This window comes from Micrasema longulum, unplaced genomic scaffold (assembly GCF_059751315.1).
Source record: "Micrasema longulum isolate JH-2025_06_02 unplaced genomic scaffold, ASM5975131v1 h1tg000421l, whole genome shotgun sequence".
NCBI lineage: Eukaryota > Metazoa > Arthropoda > Insecta > Trichoptera > Brachycentridae > Micrasema > Micrasema longulum.
In genome coordinates, this window is record NW_028277621.1 from 150942 (window position 1) to 173459 (window position 22518).

General features: G+C 35.7%; 1 protein-coding gene across 2 annotated transcripts in view; it reads left to right on the forward strand.

Annotated features, from left to right (window-relative positions):
- Positions 1–22518, forward strand: part of LOC148281673 (uncharacterized) — a 31163-nt gene that overhangs the window by 6148 nt on the left and 2497 nt on the right. The window contains exons 4-14 of one of the 2 annotated variants that reach the window (XM_088226329.1): positions 724–883; positions 3923–4011; positions 5940–6108; positions 7515–7543; positions 10239–10397; positions 11339–11453; positions 12132–12239; positions 13894–14075; positions 17996–18095; positions 20137–20240; positions 21738–21839. In XM_088226329.1, the coding sequence (XP_088082455.1) occupies positions 724–883; positions 3923–4011; positions 5940–6108; positions 7515–7543; positions 10239–10397; positions 11339–11453; positions 12132–12239; positions 13894–14075; positions 17996–18095; positions 20137–20240; positions 21738–21839 (1317 nt within the window). The remainder of the gene's footprint in view (positions 1–723; positions 884–3922; positions 4012–5939; positions 6109–7514; positions 7544–10238; positions 10398–11338; positions 11454–12131; positions 12240–13893; positions 14076–17995; positions 18096–20136; positions 20241–21737; positions 21840–22518) is intronic. The other variant, XM_088226330.1, reaches the window with a different exon arrangement.

Genomic DNA, 22518 nt, shown 5'->3' on the forward strand with positions numbered 1-22518 from the left:
GACTAAAACATCTCAGAGACCTTTTCTTAATATTATCAATTAAACTTGATTCAAATTTACACTCTCGCCTGATTTCATCATTCGTAACCCAGTCTTACATTGATTTCCCACACATTCGTCTAAGAGATCACAATTCAACCGCGTTCACTCGGCTTTTATCCTTCTTCTGCCAGTTCCATGTTTTACTTCCATACATAAGTGTTGGGACTAAAACTTTGTTGTGCACTGTCAGTTTAGCTTCGATTGACATCTTTTTTTTAGCTACTTACTGAGCTCTTGTGAGAATGTTGTAATTATCCTACTGTGGGTACAATATTTTTCTTCCCGGCTCAATAAGAACACTGTCACCAAATGTACATGTGATTTGGTATTCTCAGCGCGATCGCTAACAAGTAATTTTAGCTTCAATAAGTCATTCCAATCCACTGTGTCGTGTTGTATAAACCTATAATCAAGAAACCGACAAGTGCCGATCTGACGACAGGATTTGATAGAGCCTGCCGCAAGAGAGAAGTTCGAACATTAAAGCGCCAAGAATCCCAGTACAAGGTGGGTAATTGCATTAATTTGCATTGGGGTTTAGTGGCAGAGTTACTTAAGATAACGCAATGGCAACGCCGAATCCGCGAACCAGGAAAAATGCAATGCACCCTTTTCATTTTTTTCTCTCCTTGGCAATAAATTTCAGTCCTTAATAAAATGAAATTTCGCTTTCATTTGCAGAGTCTCACGCTCACGATGGTAATGCTGTGTGAGATTTACACTGACGAGCCGGACGGGGGTAACGCAGCCATATCTGCCGATTTCTTTGTTGACCTTTACGCATTCCTAGCGGCCATAGACGCCGAGACAGATGTCACTTACTGTGACGGATATCTTCAAGGTACGATCCCAACCTTGTTCCTATACTTACCACTATACCAGGGGCGAACCGTGTATAAAAAGAGATTATGCGCAGCTCACCATTATATTTGACCATCCATAATAATCTTTTACGGTAACTTTATTTACAGAAAAACAAATAATTTATTACTTTTTCTTATAAATCACCTATTAAGCCAATCTTAATCTTATAAGTCACCATTTGAATTTTTTTTAAATATACAGAAAAATATTACTGAAGCGCGCCCAGCGCCAGCAATGAGCCAAAAAACTAGCCAATTACTCCAGCTTATTTCTACGTACAAATAAGTGTACTATATTTTGAACATCTTAAATCCAGTGGCGGGATTTTTTTCCTAGAGTAAACTTGCAGATTACACAAATTCTTTGAAGATTCTCAATTTGGAAAACAGTATTTGAAACATTATTTCTATTTAAGGACTATTTTTCTTTGAGCTGATATTTTTCACATTTGACTCGCAACACATGTGGCGCTCGACGCGGCCGTTTTTGGCATTATTCATTTCTAGAACAAATCGGCCAGTTGACATTTCAATCGTAATGAAAATATCTAATACTGACTGAATTTTAAACTTTTATATAAGTTATGTGTTAAATTAATGGATAATATAGACACACAATATATATAACGAAGTTACGTCGTTTGAGTTAATTTCATAGCTGAGAGTTGTTGTATCACACAGAACCACAGAAAAAATAGCAATTTACTCGTATAGTATATATCACACATTATATTATGTACCTACTATGTAGGTAAAAATTCATGATATTTTTTATGGCTTACCTGTAAATAAAATCACTGTTTGCCACTGCACTATACGACAGGGGCGAATTGTCAAAATAAGCGATTATGAACACCTTACATTATATTTCACGTTCGATAATAATGTTTTATAGTAACCATGCTTATGGAAAAATAAATAAAATAATTTTAATTTATTATAAATCACCACTGCCGTTCATATCTTCCTACAAAAAATATATATAAAGTGCGTCCAGCGCCCAGCCCGTTCTCAGTGAACGATGAAACTAGTCGGTTATTTCAACTTATTTCTCCATACAAAAAAGTACATTTTATTTTTTTATTTATTAAGGAAAAACAACAGTTTTTATATAAGAATACAAAATATAAAAAATAGTACATACATCAAGTTAAAGTTTTTCACAAATATAATGCGAGAAAATGTTACACAGTAAAGAGAAAAATAATATATTATATAAGACATGAGAAAAAAAAGAGCTCGTAAGAAGGTTAAGGGATGAGGAAATAGAGTGGAGGAGGGGAGGAGAGGGATTTTCATAATATAGTTGACCAATTCAACATTTTGATATTATAATAAAATAAACAAAGGAATATAAACTTATTACATATTTTACATTTATTTCAAACGAAACACTTTGTATTTTTTTCCACATAAAAGTTTAATATATTATAACACAACTAGTTTCAGGTATTCTGAATTACCCATTATCAGGTGTTAATAAAAACCATGTTTGTTTATGAAGATTGTTTATATAAATAAGTAAATAGGAATAACGTGTTCATTTATTACATAGAAATAGACACAACCTTAAAGACCAAAAATCTCACGACAAAAACTGCGGAGACCATACAAACTGTTCTTCTCAATGTGTTACCCTGACCGAAAAATCTAAGATAAAATATCTGGGAATAATAACCGACCAAAATATTAAATGGAAAGAACAAATAGATTCAATGTGCAAAAGACGAAGAAAATTATTCCACATATTTTTAAAGCTTAGAGGTATCTTATCGACGAATCAATTGAAGACAACAAAATAAAATTCTTAAACTAACATACAACCTACCCTACCTGACCTCTACGACTGAACTGTACAAAAAAACACACCAGTTTGACATAAACTACTTGACTAAAATTGAGACCTTAAAAATTGTGCACAAAATAACACTGGGAAACATACAAGACGACGACATAATATTAGTCAAAAATGCTGACATACATAAATATAACACCAGACAACAAAAACACTATCATATTGAAAAAGCAAAGACAAACACAGGACAGTCAAAAATACTACATAATGGACTTAAACACTACAACGACCTACCTTACTACTTGAAAACTTTTAATGGAGACAAATTTAAAATCAATCTGAAAAAGCACATGATGACTGAACTAACTAGACTAGACGAGACATAAAATGATTAGACAATATTAAATTTCTAATGTAACCCTAACGGGTTTTTTAAAATTGTAAATAAAAAAAATAAATAAAAAAGACAGTTTATTATGCTCTAGTACAGTCAATCATTCAATATGCAATAGTTGGATGGGGAGGGACTTATAACGCTCATCTTAAACCCTTAAAAGTTCTACAGAAAAAATCATTAAAATAATACTTTATAAGCCATCCTTGTTCTCAACTACCGAACTATTCAAGAAATTTAATGTTTTAAGAGTGGGGGGTATCTACGGAAAGTGCTGTGTGCTCCGGGTGCATAAGGAGAGCCTCCCATCGGACCGTATCACGGGAAGGTTGAGAACAGGATGCCTCGCTCTACAGAGAACTAAAACTACCACAGCCAAAAATCATTATACTTACATAGGACGGAAGCTTTTCAATAATTTACCACAAAATCTACGTCAAGAAATAAATTACGGAAAATTTAAGGATAAATTAAAGAAAAGCTTCTTGACATAATTAACATTAACTAATTTTGAAAATGGAGATGTATGTTTAATATGTGTGCCTGTGTTTATAAATTTATAAATTTTCTGTTTTTATTTAATATTTTTTAGTCTTATATTTTCTCAATTTTTTATTTATTTGATTTGCATTTTTTGTTTCTTTTTAATGTTATTTTGTAAACTTGCCAAACACAAGAGCCAGACTCTTTTTTGGCAAGTTCAACCTTACGTGTCCCATTTTTATACTGAATGTATTGTGAATTGTTTATTTATGCTAATAAAGGTTTTTATTTTTAAAAAAATATGATAATGATTGCAATATGATAATTCTTGTAAATTTATTTCAGAAATGTATCTGGCCAACGAAAAATCAAAGAAGGATATTCCAGCTGTGGAAGAGGCGACCATCATTCCTGAATCAGAGCTGCATTGTGATGTAAGACGTAGTCGTCAAAATGTTCCCTTGGTCTAACTTACCATTTTGCCTGTGCAGCTTTTTTAGTTATTTATGTTGCACATTTGCACAGCACCCCTGGTTACGCCACATGTGCTTTATGTGTTTGTGTATGGCGCATTTCCTGGGTTGCGGTGTTAGATTCATTTGCTACCTACTGGGCTCTGGTTTAAATGTTGCAATTATCCTACTGTGGGTACCACCTTATTCTCTCCGGCCCGAATAACAACTAAACTGTCACTGAATGAACATGTGTTTTCATATTCCCAGCGCGATCGCGAATAATTTGTTTTAGCGATCAATTCAATAATTTAATAAGCAAAATGGTGACATAATGGAGTCTTTTTTTTTTAATCAAAAAAAAATCCAATCTTTGATAAATAAGCCTTAGCAACTACAATGATTAACAGGAAATCAAAATGACATAAACAGACTACAAATACAGCAAAATAAAATATTAAAATTAGTATATGACCTACCTCATCGAACATCATCTGAAGAACTCTTTAAACAAACTTAACAATAAAATATTACTGAACTATTTCACTAGAATCCTTAAAATTTATTCATAAATTAGCCACTGATGTAATTGAAAACTGAAAAAAATGTAGTAAGTGTAGAAAAAATCGTAGTAAACATGGACACAATACGAGAATATCAGAACAATATCATGTACAATATTCTAAAGGGAGACAAGGACAATAAAGACTAATGAACAAGGGACTGAAATTATACAATAAACTACCGGACAAAACTAAACAAAAGACTCAGACAACCTTTACAAAAGATGTTAAAAATATAATCATTCACAGTAGAATATGAATTTTAAAAAGCAACAATATTTTCTTAAATGCATGTAATCCGTACGGGTTTAAAAATAAAATTTCATATTAAAAAAATAATCCACTGTGTCGTGTTAACGCATATCAATAATCAAGAAACCGACAAGTGCCGATCCTCCTGACCGCATGATCTGATCCTGCATGCCGCGGGAGAGGTCCGAACAATAAGGTGCCCGAACCCCAGTACAAGGTGGGTAATTGCATTCATTTGTATTAGGGTTCAGTGACAAAGAAGTAAAGATAACGTTAATCCGCGAACCAGTAATTCGAGCGTCCATCAGCTTCTGGCTAGTGGCGCGATCAACCTCAGTTCACTTAACAAGTATTGGATTAGGTTGTTGAGGTGATCCTGCCCTCTGAGGCAGGATCAACTATGGAGATGCACAGAAGCAAGGAGGTTCCAAGGTGTATTTATCGCATGTTCATATCGCAATAAGATAAATAATTTTTGTTTTGTACTCCATTTTCTGAAAAGGACCAAAATTATATTGTTATGGTATTTGTTACAATCAATTTAGTGTAAATTTTTTCGTATACCAAGTTTTGTAAAATTTCCATAGAAGTTAAACGTAAAAATGGCATTTTTGAACAAAAAATTATAAAAACGCCATCTATGAATAAATAGTTTCATATTTTCGTTAAGAAACTAGTCTAGTTGTGAAACTGGCGCCACGGGTTCGATTCCCGCCAGCTGCAAGAAAAATCCAAGTAACATTTTTTTCTCCATTGGTCTGGGTGTTGTGACGTATTTTTCTTAACTTCCTTTTATATCCTATTTCCCCCCTGCTGACAAGCCTCTAAAGAAGAGGCTTAGCGGGTTATTCCTTTAAAAAAATAAAAACATAAAAAAATCATACATTTTTTAAAATCAATCACTCGCTAGGGGGTTGAGAGGATCCAGAATACCACCCCTGGACGAGTGTCTGACATTCTCTAAGACGTTAGAGAAGACGAAGCTGCTCCTGAGGCGTAGTCAGCGCGCGGTCCTCTGAGCCGGTCTGCTCTTTATTTTTGTATGTTTCCACCTTCCTTCGACGGTACAACAATTCTCATATTGACCGTATTCAGCGCTGGATTCCCAAGCTGAAGGGCTGGACGGAGGAGCCAGGAGTGCTGGCGGACAACAGCGTGCTGGGACAGCCGCTCCCAGTCCTTGGAGGAAAGGTGTCCAGAAACCTCGCCAAGTTGAACTACGTCACGGAAGACTTCTCCAGAACTGTTCCCGAGAGACCCAGCAGTTTGAATTCCTTCTTTCCTTACTCATTCATCAAACTTTTAGCGTTTATTTAATTCTATATATTTAACTTGTGGTAGTTTTGCGGACTTCTTCAAATATCCCTAAATAAATTCATTTATCATATTGTAGTAGGTTACATTGTTTCGCTAACAAATGTTTTTTATGCAGTTGTATTATGAAATAAAAATAAAGCATAAAAAGGGGAGTGTCCTAGAAAATTGGCGCGCCCAGATGCAGTAAAATAGGGAATGACCACAGGGATTCAGGGAAATTATTTAAGCTCAGGTTTCTGAGAGAGACGGACAGTTCCGAACAAGATCCGCAAGAAAGAGACGAACGGAGATCACCCAAAGAAGAAATTCGAGACACCATCTGGAGATTTTACAGTGATTCACCGCTTTATTTTTAACAAACTGTTCTTTGTTATAATAAAGTGCTTGAGTTAAAAAAGTTCATCAGTTGTTTGACTTGAGAAGGAAAGGCGACCCCGTCACCTGAAAGTTCTGTCTGTGCTGGTTTTCACGTTCCACTGTTGGTTTGAGCACAAACAGTCAGTATATTTATGATAATATTATGTATGTGCGTAAAAATATATCCATTTTTCAAAAAAAATAGCGACAATCATAATCGCAATACTAGAAATAAAGACAAATTGGAAATCCCGAAATAGAAGGTTAGTAAGGTAAGCACATCGTTTGTGGGGCACTGCGTATACTTCTACAATAGAATACCCGACAGTGTCCTAATTATGACGGACAATAAATTCAACATTTTCATAAAAAGCGTACTTAAAAAAAAGCCTATTATGGACTTAATGAGTACATGGAAGATAACTCTATTATTTTTTTTTGGTGCCTTGTCGGGTACTTCCGACCGACGTTGGCGATCACTGCATCGAAAGCTTTTTTGTCCCGCGCTGCTTTTATATTGCGCAGCCAGGACGACTGCACACTGATGTTCTCACTATAGTGGTTCCAAAATAAATGTGACCAGAGTGTCCCGTCACCTTCTCTGGTAGATTTTTCTGTCGGAGTTACCTTCCCTCAGCTGGTCGATTCTGGTTTGGAGGCGCCAGAAACTCCCCTTTCATCCTATCGTCATCTGCTGTGATCACACCGTCATGAGTTTTTTTTCTAATATATTTGGACCCCTGTATTTAGTAGCCTTACGTGTCATGTACAAGGCACTCGGAAAAAATCGTCATTGTTTGTCTTGGAAATGGGCTGTTCGATCACTGATTTTGGTTTATTACCTTTATGAGTCCAATCACCATTGTCGCAAAGTCCAAGAACAATGGAGCATCCGTATTTTGTATCTGCCCAAACTGTTTGTATTTTTATTGTTTTATAATTTATTTTGTGTTTGGTTAATTGGTTAATTTATTTGTTTTCTTTTGTTTTGTCTAGAAGAAATGAGCGGCGAAGACGCGGAACATGTTAGTGAATTATTTGTTTTAATTTTTTTAAGATTTGTTCAATTTTAGTTAATTGTAATTAGAAACATGGCTTAAACGGCAGGAATTTTATTCAGAATAAAGATACCAACTGCCAACTTCCATCAAGCTAGAATCGGTAGATTGAGAAAAATAAATCATCAGCTGGAACAGTTTCAGAAAAATTGATTAGGCTGTTTCTTGTGACGAACCACGCTGCCGAAAACCGTTATCAAAAAAGTTGTTTTTTTTTTTTTTTTTCATGGGTGGGTGGCTAGTTTTACCACTGTTTTTTTTTTTATGAAACAGTTTCGCATATCACAAACAGTTCATAAACCATGGTGAGTAGCGGGGGAGGTGGTGGTTACTGTTATGTCATAATAATAGCCTATTGTTGAAAATTTTGGCATGTTCTGATTTTGGTAGATCTAAATTTGTTGCAACAGAGAGGGAAAACATTTTCGAAAAGGGAATATAGGAGTCTAGGCATCTTCAGGGCTTTTGACCTGTCATTGGCTGGTTTAAGTGGCCACTCAAACCAGCCAATGACAGGTCATAAGCCCTGTAAATGCCTAGACTACCATATTCCCTTCTGAAAAGTGTTTCCCCTCTGTTGCAACAAATTTAAATATGAACATCTCCCTGAGAGGAAATCCAGTTAGTCTGCAAGCATTTAGACATACTCCAACAATGTTGATTGAATTAATTAGAATTAATCCATTTTATGTCATTTCATTGTCTCGTGTGGATTTGTATTATCTGTCTGTACGGTTTTTTTTCTTATTCATTTTTGATCTTGAAATAGGGCACACATAAACATATTTTTGTGTTCTTTTATAATAAAAATGTACATTTATTCCATTTAAAAGTGGTTTAACACATATGTCCCAACCTTCTTTTTGAATTTCGAATTTTTTTTCTTAATTTTCCATAACATTTTCTATTTTGCGTCATAAAAAAATAATTTTGTGACTTCGCCTTTTTTCTAAATGGCAGTCTGATTTTTACCTTTTCTCTGGTATCGTGATCATGTTCATGTTAACTTTGATAATTTTTTTTCCAAAATTCTGTTTAAAAAAAATCACAATATTATACACATTCGAGGGCGGATTGAAAATGAAGCTACCTTAGTAGGAATTGTTTTTTCTTTTCAAAAAACCATTTATTTCTCAACATAGTCCCCTTTTACTTTGACACACTTAGTAAGACGATATTCCAACTTTTTTATACCATCTGAATAATACGATTTCGGGAACCTCTCAAAATACGCGTTAGTTTCGGTAATCACTTCTTCGCTTGAGCTGAATCTATTTCCTGCGAGCCATTTTTTCAAGTTTGGAAACAGGAAAAAGTCACCAGGAGCTAAATCTGGACTATAAGGTGGATGATCAACCAATTAGCAGTGTATTTCACGTAATTTTAGCATCGTATCTAATACTGTGTGAACCGGTGCGTTGTCTCGAAGAAAGAGCACTTTTTTTTTCTTTAAATGCGGTCGTTTTTCCTTGATTGCATCATTCAATCGATCCAATAATGGACGATAATACTTTCCTGTGATCGATTATTTTGAAAAGGGATCCACTCTTTTCAAGATAATCGATGAGCTATATTCCGAGTGCATCCCAAAATACAGCTGCTATAACCTTGTCAGCCGATTTCACTGCCTTTGTCTTCTTTGGAGCACTTCCACCAGTTTCCACCCATTGTTTCGATTGATTTTTGGTTTCAGGTGTATAGTGGTGCACCCACGTTTCATTGACAGTTATTAATCGACGCTAAAAATTAACAGGATTACGCTTTATCATGTCCAAACACTGCTGTGAAGTGGTCTCTCGAACTCGTTTTTGTTCGACACTGAGCAAACGCGGCACTCATCTAGCCGATAGCTTTTTCATATCCAAATGTTCATGCAAAATGTTGAACACACGTTTATATGAGATGTTTACCATTTCAACAATCTCACGCAATTTCAATCGGCAATCATTCATAACTATATCGAGGATTTTCTTGATATTTTCTTCAGTAACCACCTCTTTTGGCCTTCCTGTTGATGGTATTGTTGCAGTGCTTGTTCGGCCGCATTTAAATTTAGCAATTCAATATTTTACCATGTAATCTGACGGAACAGACTCACTGTAATGTTTATCGAGCTTTTTTTTGTCTTTTTCGCCGTTTTCGCTTTCAAATAATAGTGCATGAATTTAATCACTGCACGAAATTCGATTTTTTCAATTTTTCAAGAAACACCCAAGTTGTTTACTTCAAATGACTACAACAAATAAACTAATCGATGAATTTGGGTGACATTTTAACAGCTGCCGTTTGACAGATCGCAATTCGGAAAAAATCTTTTTTGTGTTTGTGCTGGCATCTAGCGCTAGGTAGCTTCATTATCAATCCGCCCTCGTATATCATCTTATTTAAAAATATTATTTGCTTATATTGTAGTACTTTTAATTAATTTAACATTAGATTTGCACTCGTATATAGGTTTTTTTTTAAAAATAATTATTAGAGCTTTGTTTTGTTTAAATTTTCTTGGTTTAATAAAAATAATTTGCCGCTACAATAATTTATGTGTGCTTCAATAATTGTGTTACAAATGATTTTGCACGAATCCTTATAAACAAATTTTCTAATTCTTCCCAAAACAAAAAAAAAAGCAATATTTTACTGAAATGTTTTTGATGACATTTAGGATGATAAAGAAAGAGAGGAGACTGGTGAAGAAGAAAAAGAAGTTGACGCAGCAAAGGAGGAAGAGAGTGGGGGATCTGTAGATATAGATGCAAAGGAATTAGGAGCTGACGAAGAGAAGCAAGATGAAGAGATTCAGCCACCAACAACAGAAGACAAGGTGTTTATTTTTTGGAATAATATCAAATTACTAGAAACACTCACATGGACATATACAAAACAAGATATATTACAAGAACTACTGGTACAAGAAGTGTAAAAATTGAAAAATAATGTAGAAATATACATTTTTTAAAAACAATCAATGAAATGCTGCCGAGTAAAAAAAGTCTCGGATTACCCTGTTCCCTGCACTCGCCCTCCTTTCAATATCTTTCTCGGTCTTTCCTTCCCTAGTAAACATACTCCCCAGATACACGAATTCTTCTACCTGATTCAGAATATCTCCGTTCACACTGATCTCACATTTAGTTATATTTTCATCACTTTGGATTTAACAGCATTCATTAGCAAATGGCTTCTCTTGCATACATCGTAGACTTTTGTTACCAAGAATTGTGGGTCTTCTCTGCTGTTACCAAGAATCACGGCATCATCCGCATACATAAGACAGTTAACCGTTATACCACTATTTGTTTCCCTCATCCTTAAATCTGTCAGTTCTTTCATACAGTTATCGATGTGTATGATGAACAACCATGGTGGCATTACACATCCCTGTTTGATTCCTTTAGGAATGTTAAACCTCGATGCGAATGACCCACTCTCCTTCACACATTCTGCGCTGTCCTTGTACAGTGACGCAATAGGCCTTGTCAGGTTACCATTCACTCCATACTCCGATAAAACTTTCCACAATTTCTCTCTGTCAACTCTATAAAATGCCTTTTGCAGATCGACAAAAGCGCAGAAAATTTTCTGGTGTTCAGCCAGAAATGTTTCTGTCACGGTAAGCGGTATTTATTTATAATTATTATACATATATATATATATATACATACGTCCTAAGCCAATAACAACAGTCATATGAAGAAACATTTTCTAGAAACTGAACATTACTCAAAACAGTGGATAATAATATTTTATAAATGTTTTCTTAAGGATTCGGAGCAAAAAGCTGAGGAAGTGAATCAGGGAGACTCCGCAGACGACAGTAACGAAGGGTCATCCGAAGGAGACAAATCCCAAGTTGAATTGCCAGAACAAGACGAGGAAGGTATCAAATTGTTTACAAAATGGCCGTGTTGCAACCAATCAAAAACTGCTCAAGAAATTAGTTGAAAATAATGATTGATTTCTTCATGTTTCTTTCTTCATTCAGAATCTGTGTGTATTTTTTTTATCTTCTGCTTCTGAATTCTTAGTAAATTAATGTGAAATCTGTAATTAGTCTTACTTATTTAAAATGGTTTTCTTGTACCTTGTGTTTGTTTATTCAAAAGACTATGATAAAGGAGAAGAGGCCAAATGCATTATATTGGAGAGGTATTATTATTGTACTCTACTTGAAAGTAGCTATTTGTTAGTTCATGTAAAACATATGATTGAATGGATTTAACGGATTTAACGGATTTAACGGATTCAACGGATTTAACGGATCTAACGGATTTAACGGATTTAACGGATTTATCGAATTTAACCTCAAGGAATAAATAAATAAAATAATTTAAGTTACTTTCAATTTTTGGTTTATTACACACGAAAATACAGATATTACACAAATAATAGTTTAGAGTGAATTTGAATACTGGTGAAGACAGAGAAGGGCGAGTAACGCGGTAGGTCCATTGGGCACTGCGGCCATAGACAACAACACATCCTCGTCTCTCACTCTCTGGTCCTCATAATATTAAGTATGCAATCTTGAAATACTTTTTTAAAAATGTGTTTTCAGAGACTGGTCGTTTAGACAGAAATCACGGAGTGGTCCTAAGAGTGTTCTCTGAAGATGGAGAGAACATCGACTCAGTTAGCATGATGTCCTCTGTCAAAGAACCGTCAGGTAAAAATATGTGCTTGTTATTATTCGATCGGAACTAATCACATTCAAATTGTTAATACAAGGGTTGCTTCTTAAATTTTGAGATAGACAAGTAAAAACAATTATTTATAATTGAAAATAGCTTTATTGTTTTCCAAAATATTATCCTTGAAGATCAATTCACTTTTGCATGCGTTTGAAGAAGCACTTTTTCCAGTCCGATTGAGGTACCTCCAAAACATGTGATTTAAACGTATCAACCGCTTCTGCAGGTATCGAAAAACGTTGACCTCGCAATATATTTTTGATATGCGGAGTAAGAAAAAAATATTGGGTGCCAAATCAGGACTGTACGGCGGATGACCCATCAATTCAATGTTTTGAATGCTCAAAAATTCACTTGTTTCAGCTGATGTGTGACAGCTTGCATTGTCATGGTGGAGAATGATTCGTCTTTTGCAATTGGTTTCCCTTATTTTTTCGAACACTTCTGGCAAACAAATGGTCGTGTACCATTCAAAATTGACCATTCTACGTTGCTCTAATGGAACGGTGGCGACATGTCCAGTTATTCCGAAAAAACAGGCGACCATTTGTTTCGAAGTGCTTCGTGCACGAACAACATTTGTTGGATTGTTTTGGGTTTATATGCATAGACCCATGATTCGTCGCCTGTCAAGATCTTATAGTCGTCTTTTGAAGCACAGCGATTGAATTTTTTAAACATTTGTTACCAATCGACACGAGCCCTTTTTTGAGCGATTGTCAAATTACGCGGTATCAAACGCGAACAAATATTTTTGACGACCGAATGTTCATACAATATTGAATGTATGTGAGTGGAACTAATGCCCAAGCATGCCTCAATCTCACGGTATGTAACATGACGATCTTGCAATATCAGTTCACGCAAAGCATCGTTTTTTTCTGGCACAACAGCCGATTTTGGACCTTCACGAAATTCGTCTTGTAACGAAGTGCGACCACGATTGAATTCAGAAAACCAGCAAAACACAGTGACTCGAGATGGCGCTTTATCAACAAAAGTCGCAACGAGTTGATCGGCACACTGTTGTTGGTTTAATCCACGTCGAAAGTCATAGAAAATCATCGCACGAAAATGTTCACAATTTATTTCCATTTTTTTAAACAAAATTAATTTTTCAAGTATCTGTAAACAGCACAAATTTATCGTACTCGTTGTGTTCAGAAGACCCCCTACTACCTATCAGTGTTGCCAATCTTTGGGAAAAATTCTCACAACACGAGAGCCAAACATTACTCTTACTTTCTGGATATGCCTCGTACATTTGTTTTACCATTCTTTCGTCATCCATTCGTTCTGCATGATCAAACTATCTCTGTGACCCTTTTTTAATCCTTTCAATTATACAGATCTCAGATTTACACTTTTGCCTGACTTCACCATTCGTAACCATTTCATGCATTGGTTTGCCGCACGTTCATCTAAGTGACATTCGTGCATTTCGACCGCATTCTCTATGTATGTTTGGACTAAAACTCCGTTGGGCACTGCCCATTTAGCTTCGATTGACATATTTTAATTTGCAAATACTGCGCTTAGTGCGTTGTTCATTTTGTTGCCCGCATTAGCTCTCCTTTCAACATAATTATGACGTGTTTTACTAATATATTTCATTTTTTTCTTTTACAGTCTTAGAGGTTGGAAGTGATGTGTTGGCAGAAGATGAGGAGAAAGGGGATGAGAAAGAGGACGAAGGAAGTGAGGAGGGAAAAGATAGTGAAGGGGGAGGAGAAGGAGAGGAACAAACTCCTGCGGAAGTTAAACCCAAACTGGATGTTTCCGTCAAGGAGAGACTGGATATTATAGAAGAGGTAATTACATCATTCAAAACTATCATTAACGTCCGAGGATGGCCGCAGCAGCCTTCTATAACGAGCGTTTTGAGGGTGCAGTGGTGGAATTGGCTTGGGCAAGTGCTGGGAATCCCTCAGGAGAGCCTTAATCCAAGTGGCCTCTTCTTCACACCTGCCGTCCTGGAAGACCGCCGATGACGATCTTTTCTTTAAACTTTCGGGATAGGGTCTCCTGGAGGCGTCTAGTTATTCCCATATGCTCCACTTAGAAACGGATTTGGTGAAATAAAAAAAAATACAATATTTTGAGTCTGTCCAAATGTTTGTGGACAAAAAGCTGGATTTCACTCCCTGGGGAGTCACTATGATCAACAAGTTACAGCAAGGGTGGAGATCATTTTAGAGAAGGGAATATGAAGGTCTAGGCATTCGCAGGGCTTATGACCTGTCATTAGCTGGATTAATTGGCCACTTTTCACACTTGTAACATTCACCATATTGCCTATGTTTTAACATCCACATTCCTTTGGAAAATTGCTTTAAGGCGGTGCCTTGGTTTATTGCATTAATCACGCCCCTAATACGTCACGTTTCTGTAAAAATTACATATTTATTAATGACCGTTTAAATTTAAAAAGAACGTCGTCAAGAATCTCGACGTCACATCTGTCATGGCCAAACAAGTCGCGTTTACGTGGAGACGTATTTTTGAACATTTTTATGTAAAAAAAATAGTTACTCTTAAAAGACTGTGGTAAATAATCCCTTTGCGCGCGGTAAAAAGACGGAATATTCTAAAAGACATTTGAAAAAAAAAACGGAGTCATGCTGTTTAATATTCTTTCTTCCAAAATTTATAAATAAACACGTAGTTAATCCCTGTTATAGAAAAATAATTTTAAAATCTTAAATACACCGCTCATATTACACGCGTGCGTCCCCTATAACTGTCGTCAACCATCTAAGGACTGAATCTGTTTTACACAGCACTCACCACAGAACAGCGTCTCTGTCTTCCATGTTATGAGTTCTATCTTCGTGCTCTCTCGTATACAGATGTGTTAATGAATCAGCGGACATCTTCGCGTAGCAAGGATAAATATTTTTTGTATTAACATCCAGAATAGTTATACAAATTTAAATTTCCATTCCGGTGTGAAAATTTAAATTTGAATTAAAAAAATATGAGAGATATATTAAATCTTGTGTCCTGTGTCGACTTGTGTGACATCATAGCCACACAAGAGATATAATGAAAATATTTTTCCACAATATCCATATTGATTTTGTAAATACTAATAATTATTCTAAATCCATGTAGGATTTAGGTTTTTGAGCATTGGAGCTCCTACCCCAGTTGGAGATTGATAGACGACACGTGGTTAGGGTTTAATGCGTATTTATTACATGTTGAATAAGACACGGCAATGTTGCGCGAGTATTACGGCTATAATGAGTTGAACTGACTGCATGCTGGAACTGAGTGACTGCGTTGAGCTGACTCGATCGGGCTGACTCTTTGGGCTGACCCTTTAGGCTGACTGACGTTGCCATACCTGTGGTCTCTTTATAGGCCGCGTTTCTTTGTTCTTCACATCTATGGAGACACTACTACAGTAGAACTCCAATTATCCAAATGAATTGGGACCGGACTCCCATTCTGATAATAAAAATTCGAATAATTTGATTTTTTCCGAAAAAAGGGTCTGTTTGAATTAAATACTCTATACTATTTGTCAAAAATGGGGGAAAAAACTTTTTAAAAAAAGAGCTTTTAATTGATTAAATGAAAAGGGAACACTTTTACATGTTAAGCGTAGTCATAAGTGCTGTACATTAGGATGGGCCGATATTTTTTTCCGAATTTTTATATAAAATGGGTCTAAAATTTGCCTATTGGATTACTCAGAATGCAAAAAATATTCGATACTACTTTTGGCCCTGCACCGGAGTTTGAAATTTTTTTTTAAGTCGATTTTTTGCGGTAAACCGGCTGTCATTTCGTATTTAAGTAAGAAAATCGGTCCAATTAAATTTTATAATGTGCATTAAACCTTATTAAATAAGCATCTAAGGACGTGAGTTGCAATTTGTTTTGTGATAAATGGGTAGCATTGTTTTAATGGGCCATTGTTTTCGTCAATATTAGCCAGGCGCTCAACGGAATCAGTTCCACGGAGTATAAACTTTTTGCATTTCGGTAGTTTTAAAACGTGTTCAAATTTGTAATGTTAATTAAGTTATATCTTTACTAACAAAAGTTTTTTTTTATCAATATAGAAAATTAACAAAATTTTCAGACAGTGGTAAACTTCAAACCTTGGTTGAAGGCCAAAAGTAGTGTGAAATATTCTTTAAATAATTTTTACGTTCAATGTGTTCTAAAATACATCTTTTTAGACCCCTTTCACTTTGATGTCTAAAAAAATAAAAAACTCTTTACATCATCGACCCACTCTACAGTACATTAGTACATTAGTACATTAGTACATTAGTACATTAGTACATTAGTACATTAGTACATTAGTACATTAGTACATTAGTACATTAGTACATAATAGTACATAATAGTACATTAGTACATTAGTACATTAGTACATTAGTACATTAGTACATTAGTACATTAGTACATTAGTACATTAGTACATAATAGTACATAATAGTACATTAGTACATTAGTACATTAGTACATTAGTACATTAGTACATTAGTACATTAGTACATTAGTACATTAGTACATTAGTACATTAGTACATTAGTACATTAGTACATTAGTACATTAGTACATTAGTACATTAGTACATTAGTACATTAGTACATTAGTACATTAGTACATTAGTACATTAGTACATTAGTACATTAGTACATTAGTACATTAGTACATTAGTACATTAGTACATTAGTACATTAGTACATTAGTACATTAGTACATTAGTACAGTATTAGTACAGTATCCTCAACACATAAACAGCTTAAACAAATACAAACTAATACCACTTTCAGACAAAGGGATTTTGAGTATTATTCAATTAAAATCTATAACCTACTTCCACTATCTATTAAAGCAATTAGTAATGAGAAAATGTTTAAAAAGGCTATAAAAAAATGGATAGTGGAGCTAGGTAGAAGTAAAATGGATTGTCTCATTCGCCCATACCAATGCTGAATCAACTGCTCCACAACTGTATGGCTTATGTTAGGTTTTTGTTGTTTTCATTGTGTGTTTTGTAATATAAATAATATAGATGTACATAAATACCTTGTTTTTAAAACTGAATATTTGTTAATTATGTTTGTTTTTTAAGTGAGTCTTCTTTGTTTATTCTCAAATGTAATTAAAAAAACTAAATTGTTAAGTGTCCTCGGCACGGGAAACCCCAGTGAGGTCACATTATTTTTATTATTAATTATAGTTTGTAAGCGAAAAATATGAATAAAATAAATGTACGTAACGTTCTGTAAATGTGAGTCATTGTTTGCTGAACATCTCGGTCAAAGTAAGCTGTTTGACTGTCATCGTCCGTTTTCGGGCAGCCAAGTCACGCATCTGCTTAGCAGTGAGAAGTTGCCTGTGGTCAGATTCGGGAATTCGATTCGGATAATCAGCGATTCGGATAGTCGGAGTAGGATAATTAGAGTTCTACTGTGCCACGGGGTAGTTACAATAATAGTGTACTGCAGGACATTGCTCTTATGTAGACGGACGTTTTATGTGCAATACTGTTAGTCTTGCAGAATATCATGCATTGTATTGTATCCAATAGAAAACGCTGAGTTTCTTCTGGCAGTCGTTGCTCTTTATGCCATCGATAAATGGACTATGACTGCTATGGAAGGCATGGCCATTTAACATAATTTTACTGGTATTACTCTCATGTTTCGTTGTTGCAATTTTTATTCATTTTTAAAAATATGTACAATAATTTGATGCCTTGCAGTTGGAGAAGAACAAGGAAAAGAAGGTCAATGATTTCATGGATGCATTAGAATCTATCGAGGATCTGGTGGAGAAAACTAAGATGCTGACTTATGATGCTGGTATGTGTATGATATATTATTACTATTATCTCTCCATATACGCCCAAAGGGCTTTAACGTGACAAGTATAAAGTTCATTTATAGGTACTTTCTAATAAGGCAAAATTAGCAGTTCACAACGGAGTCCTGGTCCCGACCCTGATGTATGGGAGCGAAGCATGAACTTGGAAAAATAGAGATGAAAGCAGGCTGAATGCTGTCGAAATGCCATCTCTGTGTGGTAAAACTATGGCGCAAATGTTGAGATCCGTACATTATGTAGGGCTGAGGCAAGCATTATCGACAAAATCGAGAAAGGAGCTCTGCGCCGGTTTGGACATGTAGAACGAATGGACAGCGAAAGAACGGCTAAGAATATTTACAATGCGAATGTTGATGGATGCAGAAATAGAGGTAGACCGAGAAAAACATGGCATGACCAAATCCAACAAATACTTGAAGATGGACATGTCAAAAGTCGAAATAATCAGCGTGCGTGCATGAGAAGATGGATGAATGTAGAGGAAGCGAGATCTGTATGCAAAGATAGAGTGATGTGGCGTTCTATCCTCTCTGCCCACCCTTACGGGGAAACAGCGTGATGGTTCGTTGTTGTTGTTGTTGTATCTAATGAAGGACTGAGAGAGCGGCTGGAAATAGCAAACGCAGATTTCAGCAGTATGAAGGCTGTCCGAAGATCGGATATTTACATAGTGAAAACGAAATGCCGCCTATAACGATGGAAGACAGGCGACTTGATGGAAAATTTTGACGACAGAAACAACGGCCAGTGTGTCATTCGCCATTTCATAAAAAAAATAGACGTAAAAATAGTAGTAAATAGTTATAAGTCGTATGCGTCATTTTTTTTAGGCGTTGCCTAGTAAGTAGGCGAAATTTTTTTTTTTTTTATTTCGCGTTTTACATTACACTTTTGTTTTTAAATATGAATACATCACTAGGCACAACCCGTGTCGAGGCATTTATTTACATGAAATAATATAAACCTATGGTGTCTCAAAAATATACGTAAAATAACATATATTCATACTTAAATCCACACAGATATAAATAATAGTGAGAGAAAAAAATTACATTAGGTAAAGTAACAAGCTACCTTTACATCGGCAAGTTGCTGGTGGCCCAACATCCGCACAAATGCCAAATATATATGACATATTTATATTCATCTAAACACTGTGTGGAAACAAATACAAAATATGAAATGCAAAAATAATTTTATATAAACAAGTCTACTGCTCTGCAGAGGTGACCATCTCGAGACAGTTCTTGACATTATATTACAGTTCATTACATCGGATATCTCTTATGATCAATGTATAGTTTGTCTTTTTATTTATGGTATAATTTTATTTGCGTTTAGCGTCCAAACTCAACGGGATGAAAGTCCTCGGCTACGAAAAATCTGACAAACTCAAAATACTTATTTATTTATTAATTTACACGCCCTACGGGCTTTTACATATATTAGAAATTACATTCAAGTGCAGCAGTGAATCATATGTATGTAAATTTAGTTAAAATTAAAGATAACATAAGAAGAGCTAAAAGATACAATAATAAGTAAAAATCAGGAAATGTACGAACGTAGGTATAGGGTACATAGAAAAATATTTAATACATTTACATATGAAAACATACACACATACATATACATACATGTACGTTTATACATTATTATAGAGATACATGAGAAAACAAAATAGTAAATAAAGAACAATATTAAGAAATTTTAAACAAATCAATTTATAACCTTTTGAATACTTAACCTATATTTATATAAAGACAGACGAAATATATCAACTTCACCATACTCGTTACCTAGCCGCTGTAGTCTAGGTATTGGTGAATTGTAATAATAATTGTGACTGCCAGGAGATTAAAAAAATAACGTTAGCTGCCGAGTATTTCCAACTGGTACTTTTAAGCTGATAACACTAGTTAATTCCGGGACGTCCAATACGCTATTTGCTATTTTATATAAATTTAATAAATCATTTATAATTCTTAATAAATGTTTCATGACTCTCTTCTGTTGCAGATAAGATCGGAGGGAAGGATCTGGCGCAGAAGAGCGGAGAAATAGTAGCTGAATCAATAGAGAGGGAGGTTTTAGTAAAAGTCCAACGTCCGGAGAAACAGCATGTAAGGAAGATTCATTTTGTTACCTTCGGCTATCGGCTATAGATTTCGACATCTTTCAAACCGTAATTCTCGTATATTATGTTGAGGAATGCTATATTTGTAGGATTAGGTTGCTGAGGTTGGAGCAGGGTAAATGCTGTCGAAATGCAGTCTGTTAGATGAACGTGTTGGAAATCAAAGCATGAAAGAGTTCATCATCATCAGCCGTCTCTTGTCCAATGGTAAACATAGGCCTCCCCCTTTAGCCTCCAAATTTCCCTATCCTGAGCCAACCGTATCCAACCACTTCCTGCAACTCGTCTTATGTCATCAGACCACCTTGTCTGAGGCCTGCTGACACTTTTTCTACCCGTTCTAGGTCGCCATTCCAAGACTTTTTTGGTCCATCTAGAGTCTGTGATTCTGGCTATATGGCCAGCTCAGCTCCATTTCTGGTTGGCAGCCCTATATATAGACCACATCGGTGACCTTTGTTCTCGCTCTAATCCATGTATTGGTTTTTTGTCTCTTAATGAAATACCCAGCATTCTCCATTCCATGGCTCTCTGTGTCAGTGATAATTTGTGTATTTTTTTTTTCGTGAACACAAAAGTTTCACAGCCATATGTCAGGGCAAAAAAACGCAAACCTTTCGTAAACAATGCCCGCACTACTTTTTTTTTGCACCACAACAGGCCAAGAGGCCCAATTAGAGTTGGACCGCCAGTTGATGAAGGTCCATCTATTTTACCCATCCTGTGATCTCTTAACGTTCAATGTTTGTTATTCTCCTCGTCTCTATGGCCATGGGTAGCTGCGGTTGCTATGGGAACAATTTTCCATATCCATAGCAACCAACATCAACAATCACATTTTTTTCTTGATAATTTCTGTCAACTACCGCAAGATAATTTCTGTCAACTATCAGCCCGCATTGCTCGTCCTTTAATCATCTGCCCGCATCTGAACACCTTTACATTTTCTGACCGCCGCTCCGCCACATTCATCTTTACATTTCGCAAATATCTATAGTGAAAGTGCCGTGTTCACCAAAAAACGAAAAAACTACCCAGAAGCCAGGACTTGGAGATAGCATCCGGATTCCTGTCCCTATTCCCTTTCCTTTTTTCGTAAATTAAGATTTTTGTTTGCTGTAGTTTGTTTGGCCGCATACTGTTCTTTTCGGCATCTGCCATCATCCCGCAAACGCATCTTTTATTTCCCCGCAAAAATTAACACAGATCAACGATTCAGTCAAATAATACCCACACAAAATTATAATCGCCACCTCAACAGTGGTGAATTATATCACAGAACACCCAGGCTTGAGAAAAAAAAATTGTGTTCTCGAACCCGGAACCTTTCGTGTGTGAGTCAAGCGTCTTGACCACTAGGTTCACCACGGAGGAAGAATATTTGTGTAATGTGACAACTTACTGACAACGCCAAATGATGTTATGGACCTCTAATTAAAAATAATAATAATATTATTAAATCTCTTGTTTTTATTATTAAAAGGTACACGCTGATGCCAAGGGAGTTGTGAATCCTATTCTATTGAATTTCTTCAACGAGTTCTATGAAATTGTTGCTGAGGAGAAAGACACCCATATTCCAGAGGTATGTTTGTATGTGCCTATTATATTGACAGTATGAACGTCAAATGGAAAAATGCCGGTCAGCACTTTTACCCTTGCTGTTTCTGTCATTTTTATATATCTTCAATTGGCATGTAAGGTTACAGCAGAGTGACTATGTCACAAGTTTTATACGTTTCAACAATCTCTCGCAGGAACAAATTACTATGTCCATTAAGCGATTTAAAACAGAAGTGAAAGATTGTATAATTTGACGTACTGCGGTTTCGTTATTTCGCTAAGCAAGCAGCTTAAAGCTGATATGCTTACATCTATTTAAACGAGTCAACTTTTCCGAAGCAAATCTAGTCCATTTTTGAACCCATTGAGACTAGATCAGCTCCTGTGGCAGCTTATTCCGACCATCAACGATCATATTGCTTCCGTAGATTTAGACAGAATCTCGTTTTCACTAGCCCGAGACTGCGGCCTAGAAGACGAGCATTTTGTTTAAGCTCGAACATGGGATCCAAATTTGGGCAGCTTTAGTGACTGTTGAGTATCTTGCATATCTCTATCAGGTCACCCTTTTCTCGCCGTTCCTGCGGCTTTGTGAGACCGAGAGTTTCCAGTCTCTCCACGTGTGGAAGCCGTTTTAGGCTCGGTGACAACTTTGCAGCTCGTCTTTGGACTCTTTAGGGATTCCATATCTGGTTTTGCAA